Source organism: Haliotis rufescens, unplaced genomic scaffold (genome assembly GCF_023055435.1).
Source record: "Haliotis rufescens isolate VD_foot unplaced genomic scaffold, xgHalRufe1.0.p SCAF_58, whole genome shotgun sequence".
Classification (NCBI taxonomy): domain Eukaryota; kingdom Metazoa; phylum Mollusca; class Gastropoda; order Lepetellida; family Haliotidae; genus Haliotis; species Haliotis rufescens.
Window position 1 is genome coordinate 28,904 of NW_025964312.1, and position 15,204 is coordinate 44,107.

The 15,204-nt window shown below is 41.6% G+C and overlaps 1 protein-coding gene across 1 annotated transcript; it reads left to right on the plus strand.

Moving 5' to 3' along the window:
- Positions 1 to 247: 247 nt before the first annotated feature.
- Positions 248 to 13,231, plus strand: LOC124126007. The gene is made up of 4 exons (XM_048385399.1): positions 248 to 345; positions 569 to 648; positions 3,947 to 3,982; positions 6,171 to 13,231. The coding sequence occupies exons 1-4, from the start codon at positions 248 to 250 to the stop codon at positions 12,530 to 12,532; spliced, it is 6,576 nt and encodes a 2,191-aa protein (XP_048241356.1). The 3' UTR covers positions 12,533 to 13,231.
- Positions 13,232 to 15,204: the final 1,973 nt, after the last annotated feature.

Sequence of the window (15,204 nt, forward strand, 5' to 3'; positions counted from 1 at the left end):
CCACGAGCACGGGTATGGTGCTGACAAACCTAAAAACATAACTGGGGAGAACCGGGATTCGAACCCACAATCATAGATTTCTGGCAACTCTGCACAGAGAATCGCGGCGCCTTAGACGACTGGGCCACCCATGCCCCCTCCATCATATTGTAATACAGAATGTAGAGCAATTCTGTACCATTCAATAGTGCCACGGCGAAACTTGTTTTCTTGATGAAGATGTCACTTGTCGCTTCAATTGTCATAGATGAGGGAGGAGGATGGTCTCAAGGATCTTGCAGCAGCTGAAGATGCAGATACAGAAAAGCCGGAGTCCTGCATTTTCTGCAAGATAACTTCCAGGTGGTGAGATGAAGATTGGGTAAAATCGTTGTAGATTAGAAACCTGCCTCATTCATCAAAAGAGTTGGAGAGAGATCATGATCAAGTCTGATAGTGGACTGAAATAGATCGACAGTTGATTGTTCAGACAGGATGAGATCCGGGTGTGGGGTGTCCCATCGTGAAGTTATTTTTTATTGCAAATACCTCTTTATGAAGTGACCACTCCATTGCTACCGTCTACTAGGATGTTCATCTTCCCGGGAACTTGTCAAACTTTCATCCGGCAGATGATGGAGTCTCTCAAGGCAAACAATCGATCAAACAGTGGGAGATGTCCCACTTGAAGTTGAAATCTGTCATACACTGGGTTTATCTCTCATTTGGTTGGATGGATAAAGAAGATCATGTTCTGATGTAGTTGAGATCTGTCTTAATCCGCCGCTAGAAAATCTTCCTGGTAACAACCATGAATAAAGAATAGCTGTATGTGGGCAAAGCTGATGACGGGAGCCATTATTCTGGTGAATGGAAAGGTGCTATCGAAATCCCAAATGGAAGGACTTAAACTCGTAAAAGACTTCCATTACTGCTAAGCGTAGATATTTTCTCGATGACTGATGGATGTGTACGTAGAGATAGGCGTCTTGTATGTTTTTCCTGATTAGCCAATCTCCCGTTCTGAGGGTCGAACTTCACTTCTGTACAGATTCCATCTGGAACAAGTGAGGAGAAACAAGAAATGATTTTGGGGGAAGCTTCAGATCACTGATCATCTTAATGTCTGGGAGTTTTTAGACTGTTAGACTGGAAGACTGATTAAAAAACGAATGTAGAGATGGTTCTAGAGTCATAATCTGTGATCAAACCAACTGCCCGATTTTGATCTTCTTCTAATACTCACATATCAACGCATAAGCTTTCACAGCCAGGTTGACAGTGTAGACCTGGAATCGCTCTATTGTATCTTGACGCACTTCCTTTATTATCCTTCCTAGCTTGTCATTAAAGAGCTTGATGGGTTGTGACATAACTATCCTCTTCGCCTGATCTGAGACAGCTCTGGTGCGAATCTAGAAAAGTAGCTGTTGATGCTTGACCCCTATTAGCCAAAATGACATCCAAATATTGTTGATGACTAAGTCCTTAAGCATGGGGACTATGGTATCCAGAAGACTATGTATGAGTCTTACTTGGTCCTGATGGCCTGTGGCGTGTCCCCGGTGATTTCCTGTAAAACTCCTGAAGTGGTGGGATGACATGTCAAATTCCCGCCACAAACCGGTTTATATATGCTCCGATGTCCATTGAGTTTTTATTTGCCTTGCTAAGACCCTACCCATGCCATGGTCAAAGGTATCTTAGTATTAGGTGTACAGACCGTCTGATATTATCTCTTCTTCAATGTCGGTAAGGGAAGATGATGGTCATGTCTCAAATTTTGTAGGTCACCAGAGGCGCTGTTGATGACCTAACTTTGCCATTGGAGGATAGGATGCACTTTGTGTGACTGAGTCCGGGTGTGACAAACTGCATATTCAGGCATCTGTTGTAATTCCCCTTCTTCCAACTTCTTCCAGATTGGAGAACAGGCATAAGGTGATAAGGCTTTTCCAGTAGTTCGGATAAGATATGACCAGGCTCATAATCTCGTTGAGGAGAATAGTCTGACTGTAAATAACATTCCTACATGAAATCCGATTCAGAATCCGTAGGGGCGTGGGATCCACGTGGTCCCCATGCGGATCATCGTCCAAGTTTCCGGAGTCTGTGATAGATTGTTGTTACCAAATGGATCTGAACTGGTAGGCTGGTCTTCTTTAAACCCACTAGGGTTGCTGGTGATGAGAGCTGGTGACTTTGGCGGAAACCGTTTGCTTCCATGAAGCTCGTGCAGAGTTGGAGTCTGAAAACTGACAGCTAGTAGAGTCCATGCAGGGTCCATGCGGAGGCTGAAAAGGTCCCATAACGGTAGATGACTTGTGCTTAGGGCGCGCAGTGGTCGGGAAGACCCCTTATCAGTAGATGATTTGATGTTCATAAGGTCCGAGTTCATAAAGACATGGCATGGAAAAAAGTTGTTCAGGCATACTTAGGGAGAAGCTAGAGCTGTTTCAAGCGTTTTAGGCGTCTTTGGGGTCGCAGGTTTAGGAGACGGCTCAGGGGAGGAGCGGCAGTGGAAATGGTTAAAGACATAATCACATTCACATTCTTCTTTGCCACATCATTATGCTTGGCCTTCTCAAGGGACTCTGAGAGCTTGTTGAAGACTGCTTTGGAGAGGGAGATACCTTCCTTTTACCAAGAGTTTTCAGTACCTGCAGCCTCCCAATATCTTCTAGCTGGAAGCATGAGTATCCCCTGTAAATATGAAATGACCCCACTTCTTACATGTTGAGTGGAGGTTGATGATGCCATGATGGGCTCTCCTACACAACTTCCTATCGATACTTACCTGACTTCGAACCACCAAACTTACAGAAGATGACTTTTTAAATAGCAGCATTATAACGTAATTACTAACTATATCTGAAACTGAAAACGAGAACTAGCTAGACGATAAACTTCCTTTGCACATGGAAGAGCTGTAAATTGATTGGTGTTACTACGCAACAACTAGTTATGCATAGTTGACAGTGAAGATGACTTCAGCTGAACATCTAAAAATAAAGTAAAATTGTGATTGCAGCCAAAATACAGGATTATGGCAATGATGTAATGGAGGCAGGGTAATGAAACCTCCCAAGAGTCCATATATATATATATATATATATATATATATATATATATATATACTGTAAACATTATTTTAATCCAGTCAAGAATACAATCGGTTGGTTGGTTTGGGCTGGTTGGTTATGTGTATGTTGTTAAAGGTCGCACCCAGCAATATTCGAGTTATATGGCGGCGGTCCGGGCCAGTTAATCAATCCATTAACATCATGAGCATCGATTTGGATAAGATGACATGCAATCAACCATGTACTTAGTCTTGGATTTGAAAACATATTGTTTACGTTTTTCACTGCATGTGACTTCTTCTGGATTACACTAAGCTATGAGTACATGTAATTATGCGTTGATAAAGAGTATCATTTTTAAGTGATCTTGTTGTCATGGCAGTAATTGAAAAATCTTGTGCTAAAGCACTCGGTTCAAAATTGATATAAGATGTACTTCAGCTACAGTTAAGACTATCATAAAACACAGTAGGCTTGTCTCCTATTATCATTCCAGGATATTTATTTTTAAAACAACTAGCTAGCAGGATGAAACATCAAATTTCGTTTACGTTTTCATAAAGAAAACCACTATTTTGTGTTATGTGCTTCTAGATGACAATTGATGAGTATCCATATGAATATGGGTTCAGTTACTATTGGTTGTACATGAGTGAGTGAGTTAACATTTAAAGCCTCGTCGGCAATATTTCAGCCATATCGTGACTATTGTACATGAACATATCACCAACAAATCACATTTTTAACATGTGATACAAAACAGAGACCGACTTTATCCTCTTGAAAATGGTTATGTCAACTGATCCTATAAAATGTTACATCAAATGATTGTCTAAAATGTTTAGCATTTATTAGAATAAAATTGAACAACCTGTTTGTTTCAGAGAGCTGCAGTAATTCCGAACTGGACAATGTAGTCAGTAAGTACGGAAATGTTTCATCTATGAAAGCAAACACAAGTTAGTTCAGTTGATTGGAAGACCTACATGTATATCTTAAGGAATGAATTAGCTACCCCTACTTAATGGACGCTTTGGCGGACCATACTGTCTGATACAGAAAGAGACTGCTTCCAAATTTTACTTAAAAGAATACCCACACTTGACAAGGATGTGATACTTGGAAAGTTACCAGACTGCCATAAGATCAGAATGGATATCAAATCTAGTGATCCATTGGATTCACTACATCCAGTCACCAGCACTGTTGTCTCTGTGCAGGAGAAACCATGTCTCCGAGGGATTACGAGAGATTGTAAACCCTCACACGAGGGAACGTCCCGGGGGGGCCGTAGGCCCCGAGGAACGTTCCCGAATGTGACGGTTTACAATCTCTCGTAATCTCGAGGAGACATGGTTTGTCCAACTTATCAACTGACTCATCGCATGCATGGACAACGTTTTTAATTTAATAACTGTAATAAAAACTCTCAAATGTATCACCTGTATCGGAGATATCGCCTGCAGTCGTGAACTCGGTTCAATAAAACCGGTGACCTCAGCACGTGGGTTTCGCAACGGTGTGAAATCTGCACGTGCGTCTCGCAATGGCACGAAATCTGCACTTGCGTCTCGTAGGCTGTTCGTAGTTTTTGTTCTAACGAGGGTTTACAATGATTGAAAGCCCTCCTGCGAAGTGTTACAATCGTTGTAATACCTCCTACGAGGTGTTACCACAATTTCAAAAACTCCATATCGAGTTACACAAACGGCATGTAGGTGAACATACACCCTTCTTATCTCATTAAAACTGTTTCTATAAATTATGTACTTTTGTGAAATGTTCTTAGCTTGGGATTCCTCTTTTTCAAGCTCACCTGACTGAATATCAAGTGAATTTATTTCATGCTCTGTTTGTCTGGAATTGGTCCAATGAACGTGTTCGTCACATGCTCGTTTCCCACCAATAATAAACCTGCATATGTTCATGAGGATGAAATGGCTCAAAGTAGGACATCATTTCAAAGATAAATTTAACATTTCACACCTTTATATGTTCAAATTGGTGTGATCTTGCTTTTACTTTATTTACTGAAAATAATGAAATATTTTTTTACAATAAAGCATAATATCATTTTTTCAAGAACCACAATTTACAGAAAGCTGAAACTGTGTTTAAATGGGGATTGACTCAAGTAGACTACAGATTGTTTAAGTATTAGGATGACTGGATGATGTTAAAATAATAAGTATTGTCCTTTTATTGCTGCAAATATTCTGAAACTCAGCGTAGACATTTGCCACCATAATATTGCCGGAGTGTAAGAAGAGAAACAAACTTGAGAATTTGCTATTTTGAAGAAAAAAAGAAAGTTTCGAATATTTTAAACAACACCTTTACTGAAAACATACAAACAAGAAAATGGAAACAATATAAATCATGAGACAATAAGAAGTCACTTGAAGGTGAAAAGTCAAGTTTACCACATAATTGATAAATACTTTCAATGGATCCCTGTATTGGAGCATTTTGCCATCAAAGTGAAATTGTTGTTTGGGCCAACCCAACTAAAATATGCAAAGATGAAAAAACAGCTTTATACAGGTATAAAAAGATATGTGTAAAATCTAAGGGAGTTGACGTATTTTGTTGCTGGCTTTGCATACAACGTTCCACTTTTCTCAGAAAAGGTATAGTACAAACAAACTGATACTTTATATCTATGCTTCTCATCATTATGTGGTCAAGTTTTATCAAATAGGGTACTTTATCGTTTCTCAAATTATTGATGTTATACAGAGTTATGCTTGAAAGCGGGGCACGGGTGGCCAAGTCGTCTAAGGCGTCAGGATTCGCTGTGCAGAGTTGCGTCCCTTGGGCACGTCAGAAATCTATGATTGTGGGTTTGAATCCCGGTTCGCCCTGATTATGTTTCTAGGTCTGTCAGCACCATACCCGTGCTCTTGGGTTTCACTGAAGTGGAAAACGTCTGAAACCTGCATCACATCGGGCTTTCCTCCCACATTAAGCTGACACGCCATGATATAACTGGAATACTGTTAAAAGCGGCGTTAAACCAAGCTCACTCACTAACTATTCTTGAAAGTATTAGAAATGTCAATATCAGACAAGAACTACTTGAATACTGACACTGACATATAACTGCAGGTGATGCAAGGAAACTTATCAAGAAGCCCGATTCAAACAAGCATGTATCTACACGCGCTGAGAGGTCTGCATACAATGTACTAAAGCAGTATGGATCTGTCTTCTTAAAAGGAAAGTCAGGCTCAGGGAAATCTACACTTGGTCGAAAGATTTTAGCAAACGTATCAAAAGAAAAAGACCGCTTGCCAATCGTGCTTTCATCATGCAATGAATGGAATCTGATTCCTAAGGTAAATCACGAGAACCACCAGGGGGGTGAAAGTACTGAACAGAAAAAGTATGTGGTGTTAATCGATGATATATTTGGATCAAGTAATCTGGTTGAATCAGATGTGAATAATTGGGTCAAGTTGTTTGACCGACTTTGGCTAAATGTGGAATCAGGTCATGTATGGCTTGTCATTACCTCAAGATCTGAAATATGTTCACAGTGTGATGCCAAGATCAGTAAGTACAAACTCATAAAAACTATTCAGTGCATAGTTCTAGATGAAGGAGAATATGTTTTCACACCAAAAGAAAAACTTAAAATGATAGAAAAGATATGTGGAGAAAAATTCTTTTCTCATCAAGAACGTCATGACATTGTTAGAATGCCCACTGTCCTCGGTTTTCCCCAGTGTTGTACATTCTTTGCATCAAGCAAGGAAGCACAATCAAAAGGCATGGAATTCTTCAAAAGGCCACAGGAGTTCGTTTCTGAGGAAATAGCGAGAATGCAGGAATGTGATGGAATTGGTCACCTTGTCCTCCTTCTCACATTGATGAAAGATGGTACCCTCAGCTCAGATCATCTGAAACTCTCTACCTATAAACAAGAACTTGAGTCCACGGTTGAGTATCTTAAAGAATGTTGCAACATTTCCACAGTTGTCACAGTGACAAACATTAAATCAAAGATAGAGGATTTCTGTAAAGTGTATTTAGTGAAAACGGGAAAAGTATACCAGTTCCAGCATCAATCTATACATGACGTTGTATTTATCAATATTTCAAAACGGGAACCTGAAATTGCTATACACAATTGCCCACCAAAGATGCTGGTGGAATTGATGCATACACAGCATATGAACAAGGATGACTTGGCTGTTATCCTACCCAGAGACAATTTCCCTATATTAGCTGACAAGATCACAGATCTTCTTTTGTCAGAAAGTTACAGTGTCATACTTGATCATCCTTCTTTACGTCATGAGGAATTTGTGGAGTTTCTGGTAGAACGTTGGCGGGAAAATAAAAAGTTAACTAAAGTTATACAGAAAAAGCACGAGGTGAAATGTGTTAAGATGGACGTTCCCTCTTCTGAAGGAGATGATTTGCATTCAAGTTTTGGTTTTTATCATAATTCACTTACCCTTTTCACCTATACTTCCCTTATCTCTGATGTAATTTTACAGAAGTTGACGTTTCTCCTGAAGAAAATACTGTCTGACGTGTTCCATCAAGTTGATACAATTGAATTGCTGGGACCTGCTCTGTATATCCAGGATAACCAGCTAGTGCGAAAGCTGCCAGACAAGTGTACAACACATCCGTCTGATTGCTTCCTGGCACTGTGTGTTTCTCCGGCTATTGATCAAGATATCAAGACACATCTGACACAGAATACTACGGAGATACCTCAGCCGTACGATGTACTCCTAGTCACTGTGTTAGTTGGAAATAAGTACTTAGTGAAACATATACTACAATATCTTAGAAATGACAAGGATATTGTATCAAGGTGTCAGGAAATATTAAAGCTGTCATTGCTTCATAAGAGGTGTAACTGTTCAAGCAATTTTTCTAATACTTGTCAAGACTCTACCATCATGTGTGACATCTTACACATGTTGATATATTTGATACCTGCCAACTGCCCTCTTCAAAATATCACAGATGGAAAAGGTAATACACTTCTACATCTGGCAGTTCAGGCAGGAAATCTTCACTACACTAACATGTTTTTAAATGAACAAAAAGGTCAACATCTGCCATTAGATCCACAGTGCGTACACAGGTTGAATAGAAGTGGAAGTACTCCGCTCCATCTAGCCGCAGAGAATGAAAGAAGTGAAACAGTGGAACTACTTTTAGACAAGGGAGCTTGTGTATCCACACAAAACAAAAATGGTGATACTCCTCTACACATATCAGCATTGCGTGGAAATAGTGAGACAGTAAAACTACTTCTGGACAGGGGGGCAGATGTATCTACACAAAACAAAGATGAGGCTACTCCTCTTTATCTAGCAGCATCGCGGGGACAAGTTGAGACGGTAAAACTACTTCTAGACAAGGGGGCTGAAGTATCAACACACAATAATGATGGTGATACTCCCCTACACCTAGCAGCACAGTGGGGACATGGTGAGACAGTGACACTACTTCTTGACAAGGGGGCTGAAGTATCAACACACAACAAAGATGGTGATACTCCTCTACATGTAGCAGCACAGCAGGGACATGATGAGACAGTAAACCAACTTCTAGACAAGGTGGCTGAAGTATCAACACACAATAATGATGGTGATACTTCCCTACACCTAGCAGCACAGTGGGGACATGATGAGACAGTGCAACTACTTCTTGACAAGAAAGCTGATGCATCTACACAAAACAAAGATGGTGATACTCCTCTACACCTAGCCGCAGTTTGGGGAAATAGTGAGACAGTAAAACAACTTGTCGACAGGGGGTCAGATGTATATAAACAAAACAAAGATGGTGATACTCCTCTTCACCTAGCAGCACATTGGGGTCATAGTGAGACAGTAAAACTACTTCCAAACACGGGGGCTGGTGTACCTACACAAAACAAAGATGGTGATACTCCTCTACACCTCGCAGCATCGCGGGGACATGGTGAAACCGTAAAAATACTTAAAAAAACGGGGGCTGGTGTACCTACACAAAACGACGATGGTGATACGCCTCTACATCTAGCAGCATCGCGAGGACATAGTGAGACAGTGGAACTGCTTCTAGACAAGGAGGCTGATGTATCTTCACAAAACGAAAATGGTGATACTCCTCTACATCTAGCAGCATCGCGTGGACATGGTGAGACAGTGGAACTACTTCTAGATAAGGAGGCTGAATTATCTACACAAAACAATAATGGTGATACTCCTCTACATCTAGCAGCACATTGGGATCATAGTCAGACAGTGGAACTACTTCTGGACAAGGAGGCTGATGTATCTTCACAAAACAAAACTGGTGATTCTCCTCTACATCTAGCAGCATCGCGGGGACATGGTGAGACTGTAAAATTACTTCTAGACAAGGGGGCAGATGTACCTACAAAAAACAAAGATGGCGATACTCCCCTACACGTCGCAGCACATTGGGGACATAGCGAGACAGTGGAACTAATTCTAGCTAAAGAGACTGAAGTATCTTCACAAAACAAAGATGTTGATACTCCTCTGCACCTAGCATCGCGGGGACATAGTGAGACAGTGAAACTACTTCTATCTGCACAAAACAAAGATGGTGATACTCCTCTGCACCCAGCAGCATCGCGGAGACATAGTGAACCAGTGAAACTAGTTCTATCTGCACAAAACAAAGATGGGTATACTCCTCTAAACCTAGCAGCATCGCGGGGACATAGTGAGACAGTAAAACTGCTTCTAGACAATGAGGCAGATGTATCTGCACGAAACAAAGATGGCAATACTTCTCTACACCTAGCATCATCGCGGGGACATAGTGAGACAGTAAAACTACTTCTATCTGCACAAAACAAAGGTGATGATACTCCTCTACACCTAGCAGCATCGCGGAGACATAGCGAGACAGTGAAACTACTTTTATCTGCACAAAACAAAGATGGTGATACTCCTCTACACCTAGCAGCATCGCGGGGACATAGTGAGACAGTGAAACTACTTCTATCTGCACAAAACAAAGATGGTGATACTCCTCTACACCTAGCAGCATCGCGGGGACATAGTGAGACAGTGAAACTACTTCTATCTGCACAAAACAAGGATGTTGATACTCCTCTACACCTAGCAGCATCGCGGGGACATAGTGAGACAGTAAAACTTCTTCTAGACAAGGAGGCAAATGTATATGCACGAAACAAAGATGGCAATACTTCTCTACACCTAGCAGCATCGCGGGGACATAGTGAGACAGTGAAACTACTTCTATCTGCACAAAACAAAGATGGTGATACTCCGATACACCTAGCAGCATCGTGGAGACATCGTGAGACAGTGAAACTAGTTCTATCTTCACAAAACAAAGATGGGTATACTCCTCTAAACCTAGCAGCATCGCGGGGACATAGTGAGACAGTAAAACTGCTTCTAGACAATGAGGCAGATGTATCTGCACGAAACAAAGATGGCAATACTTCTCTACACCTAGCATCATCGCGGGGACATAGTGAGACAGTGAAACTACTTCTATCTGCACAAAACAGAGATGGTGATACTCCTCTACAACCAGCAGAATCGTGGGGACATCGTGAGACAGTGAAACTACTTCTATCTGCACAAAACAGAGATGGTGATACTCCTCTACAACCAGCAGCATCGCGGGGACATAGTGAGACAGTGAAACTGCTTCTAGACAAGGAGGCAAATGTATATGCACGGAACAAAGATGGCAATACTCCTCTACACCTAGCAGCATCGCGGGGACATCATGAGACAGTAAAACTACTTCTAGGCAAGAAGGCAGGTGTATCTTCACAAAACAAAGATGGTGATACTCCTCTGCACCCAGCAGCATCGCGGAGACATAGTGAAACAGTGAAACTACTTCTATCTGCTCAAAACAAAGATGGTGATACTCCTCTACACCAATCAGCATCATGGGGACATAGTGAGACCGTAAAACTCCTTCTAGACAAGGAGGCAGATGTATTTGCACGAAACAAAGATGGCAATACTTCTCTACACCTGGCAGCATCGCGGGGACATAGTCAGACAGTGGAACAAATTCTAGACAAGAAGGCTGATGTATTGTCACCAAACAAAGATGACAATACTTCTCTACACCTAGCAGCATCGCGGGGACATAGTGAGACCGTAAAACTACTTCTAGACAAGGAGGAAGATGTATCCGCACCAAACAAAGATGGCAATACATCTCTACACCTAGCAGCATCACGGGGACATAGTGAGACCGTTAAACTACTTCTAGACAAGAAGGCTGGTGTATCTTCACAAAACAAAGATGGTGATACTCCTCTACACCTAGCAGCATCATGGGGACATAGTGAGACTGTAAAACTCCTTCTAGACAAGGAGGCAGATGTATTTGCACGAAACAAAGATGGCAATACTTCTCTACACCTAGCAACATCGCGGGGACATAGTCAGACAGTGGAACAAATTCTAGACAAGAAGGCTGATGTATTGACACCAAACAAAGATGACAATACATCTCTACACCTAGCAGCATCGCGGGGACATAGTGAGACCGTAAAACTACTTCTAGACAAGGAGGAACATGTATCTGCACCAAACAAAGATGGCAATACTTCTCTACACCTAGCAGCATCGCGGGGACATAGTGAGACCGTTAAACTACTTCTGGAAAAGATGGCTGGTGTATCTGCACCAAACAAAGATGGTGATACCCCTCTACACCTAGCAGCATCGCGGGGACATCATGAGACAGTAAAACTACTTCTGGACAAGAAGGCTGGTGTATCTGCACGAAACAAAGATGGTGATACCCCTCTACACCTAGCAGCATCGCGGGGACATCATGAGACAGTAAAACTACTTCTGGACAAGAAGGCTGGTGTATCTGCACGAAACAAAGATGGTGATACCCCTCTACACCTAGCAGCATCGCGGGGACATAGTGACACAGCAATACTACTTCTATCTACGAAACACAAATGTGGTAATACTCTTCTGCGCCTAGCAGCATCGTGGGGACATAGTCAGACAGTAAAACTACTTCTTACTACAAAAAATAAAGGTGGTAATACTCCTCTACACCTAGCAGCGTTCTGGGGACAAAATGAGACATTGAAACTACTTCTAGACAAGGAAGCTGTTGTATCTGCACACAGCAATGATGGTGATACCCCATTACATCTAGCAGCATCGCAGGGAAAAAGTGAGACAGTAAAGCTACTTCTATCATCACAGAACAAAGATGGCAATACTCTTCTACACCTAGGAGCATCGCGGGGACAAATTGAGACAGTGAAAGGACTCCTGGATGAGGGGGCTTGCATATCCACACAAAACAAAGATGGTAAAACTCCTCTAAACCTAGCAACATCGCAGGGACGTAGCGAGATAGCAAAACTGCTTCTAGACGAGGAGGCTAATGTATCTTCACAAAACAAAGATGGCGATACTCTTCTACACCTAGCAGCATCACGGGACATCGTGAGACAGTAAAACTACTTCTAGACAAGGGTTTGGGGGGTGGCAGATATATCCATGTAAAACAAAAATGATGACACTTCTCTACCCCTAGCAGCATGGTGAGACAGCAAACGACTCCTAGACTCCGAGCTGAAGGATGAAATCCCTGTCAATATCCTGTCTCCAAGCTGTGTAAAACAATTCCTCCTGTCAGTAAGTGGGTGGGTACAATTGATGATACATTGACTGCATGAATGCAAGGAGAAAGTTACTTACTAAGAAGCCGCCAGAAGCTTCGTATTACCCGCCCTACAAGGGAGATAACTGATCTGTCTCCTCTACCTCAGACAATAGCTCAAATCATGCCTGCGGCTCATATTCCATGACTTATCGACCATGTGCATATAAGTTCCGGCAGAATCTTTGCTACTAACTTTTGTTTCATTTTGAGGTGCAGGTTTGGTATACTTTCACACTGACATTTGTTCCGGTCACACAAGATTTTCATACACATATGTTCTACCTTGTGGAACTGTCAAGTGTCTAAAAGCGCGATTTTTCTTGGGCTATACTAAAAACTGGGCCCTGGTTCTTTTGGGGAGGGGGCGGGGAGGGATAGAGAAGGGATGCATGAATTTAAAGCATGGAACAAATACTTGCAATATATTTGTTCCGATCAGAACAAATGCTCTGTGTGTGAAAGTTCTTATTTGACATTTCCGTTTACATTTTTGGAAAAAACAAACAAATTCTGGACACAAATGTTGTTGTTTTTATTAAAGCTCTGTTACCATGGTAGAACATTGTCATTTTCTGTTGTCTTTGGGGGACTTCATCCCGCCAGCCGTAGTATTCACCGGCGACTGCCGTTTTGTTTGATTTACTTGACATAAACACAGTCTTTCCATGGAATTATCGTGCAGCAGTACATGTACTTCCGATTTCGGTTGCGTTTTGGTCTCTGCATTCTTTCCGTTTCACTCAAAATGACATGTTTTCACATTTGCCTTTATAATTGATAAACTATTGGGATTTGTTTCATGCTTTCCCTTTTCATCAGATGTTTTTGTAATCGTTGATTATTTGATATATTTGTATATTTGTATTGCGATTGTATGTCTTAATTTCCCCTTTTTTCGTGTTGCACATTAACAATATACAGGAACATCGCTCATTAACAAACCCAAACATTTGTTTCTCTCAACCCGAACTTTTCACGACCGGGTCGGAAAGTTTTCACTGCAATTTTATGTAATCCTGACATTTTTTGCGGGTCGGAACTAAATTAAAGCACAACAAAGGCATGCTTACACAATGACCAGCACAATGAGAGAATTACGAAATGTATTTGTTGCTTGAAAGACAAGTACTTTTGAAAGGATATATCTAGATATGTCTGTATGAGATCTTCATGACATCGGAGATTATGACAGCATTCTCAAATCCATCTCACGTATGTTATGAATGTATATATATGAATATGTATGTATGCCACATGATAAAATCTTCAGGATGTCGCTATGGATCCATGACCTAGTGACACACATTGTTATGTCACATGATGTAAATACACACTTGCCCACAAGTTTGCATAGTTGCAGGTTCTATTTAGGTGCATGCCTGCTTCCCTGTGTAATAGTCTCAAACATTTGTATATATTATATTTTGTCAGAGATTCATTCCATAAATGTTGGTCCAATATTTACGTGTAGCTATAGAATATGCATTTTTTGTGTTAGTGGTGCCTAATTTGGATTTATGACCGGAGTAAAATGTGACTATGGATGGGTTTATCTTCTTTAGTTACTGATGTCACAAACTGGACTTTGTGTGACAGACAGGTGTGTTTTGGTTACTGATGTTACACACTGCGCTTTGTGTGACAGACAGGTGTGTGTTGGTTTCTGATGTCGTCACACTAGGCTTAGTGTGACAGACATCTGTGTGTTGGTTACTGATGTCACCACACTGGGCTTTGTGTGACCGGCAGGTGTGTTGGTTTCTGATGTCGTCACACTTGGCTTTGTGTGACAGGCAGGTGTGTGTATGTTACTGATGTCACACACTGGGCTTTGTGTGACAGGCAGATGTGTGTATGTTACTGATGTCACACACTGGGCCTTGTGTGACAGGCAGGTGTGTGTATGTTACTGATGGCACACACTGGGCCTTGTGTGACAGACAGGCGTGTGTATGTTACTGATGTCACACACTAGGCCTTGTGTGAAAGGCAGATGTGTGTATGTTACTGATGTCACACACTGGGACTTGTGTGACAGACAGATGTGTTTATGCTACTGATGTCAAACACTGGGCCTTGTGTGACAGGCAGGTGTGTGTATGTTACTGATGTCACACACTGGGCTTTGTGTGACAGGCAGATGTGTGTATGTTACTGATGTCACACACTGGGCCTTGTGTGACAGGCAGGTGTGTGTATATTACTGATGTCACACACTGGGCCTTGTGTGACAGACAGGCGTGTGTATGTTACTGATGTCACACACTAGGCCTTGTGTGAAAGGCAGATGTGTGTATGTTACTGATGTCACACACTTGGCTTTGTGTGACAGACAGGTGTGTGTTGTTTACTGTTGTTACAAACTGGGCTTTGCGTGCGTGACAGACAGATGTGTTTATGCTACTGATGTCAAACACTAGGCCTTGTGTGAAAGGTAGGTGTGTGTATGTTACTGATGTCACAC

Coding starts and splice junctions, on each gene's coding strand:
- LOC124126007 (XM_048385399.1), top strand. CDS start 248: ATGAGGGAGGAGGATGGTCTCAAGGATCTTGCAGCAGCTGAAGATGCA. Junction 649..3,946: donor GGCAAACAATCGATCAAACA/GTGGGAGATGTC, acceptor TGTTTGTTTCAG/AGAGCTGCAGTAATTCCGAA. Junction 3,983..6,170: donor CGAACTGGACAATGTAGTCA/GTAAGTACGGAA, acceptor ATATAACTGCAG/GTGATGCAAGGAAACTTATC.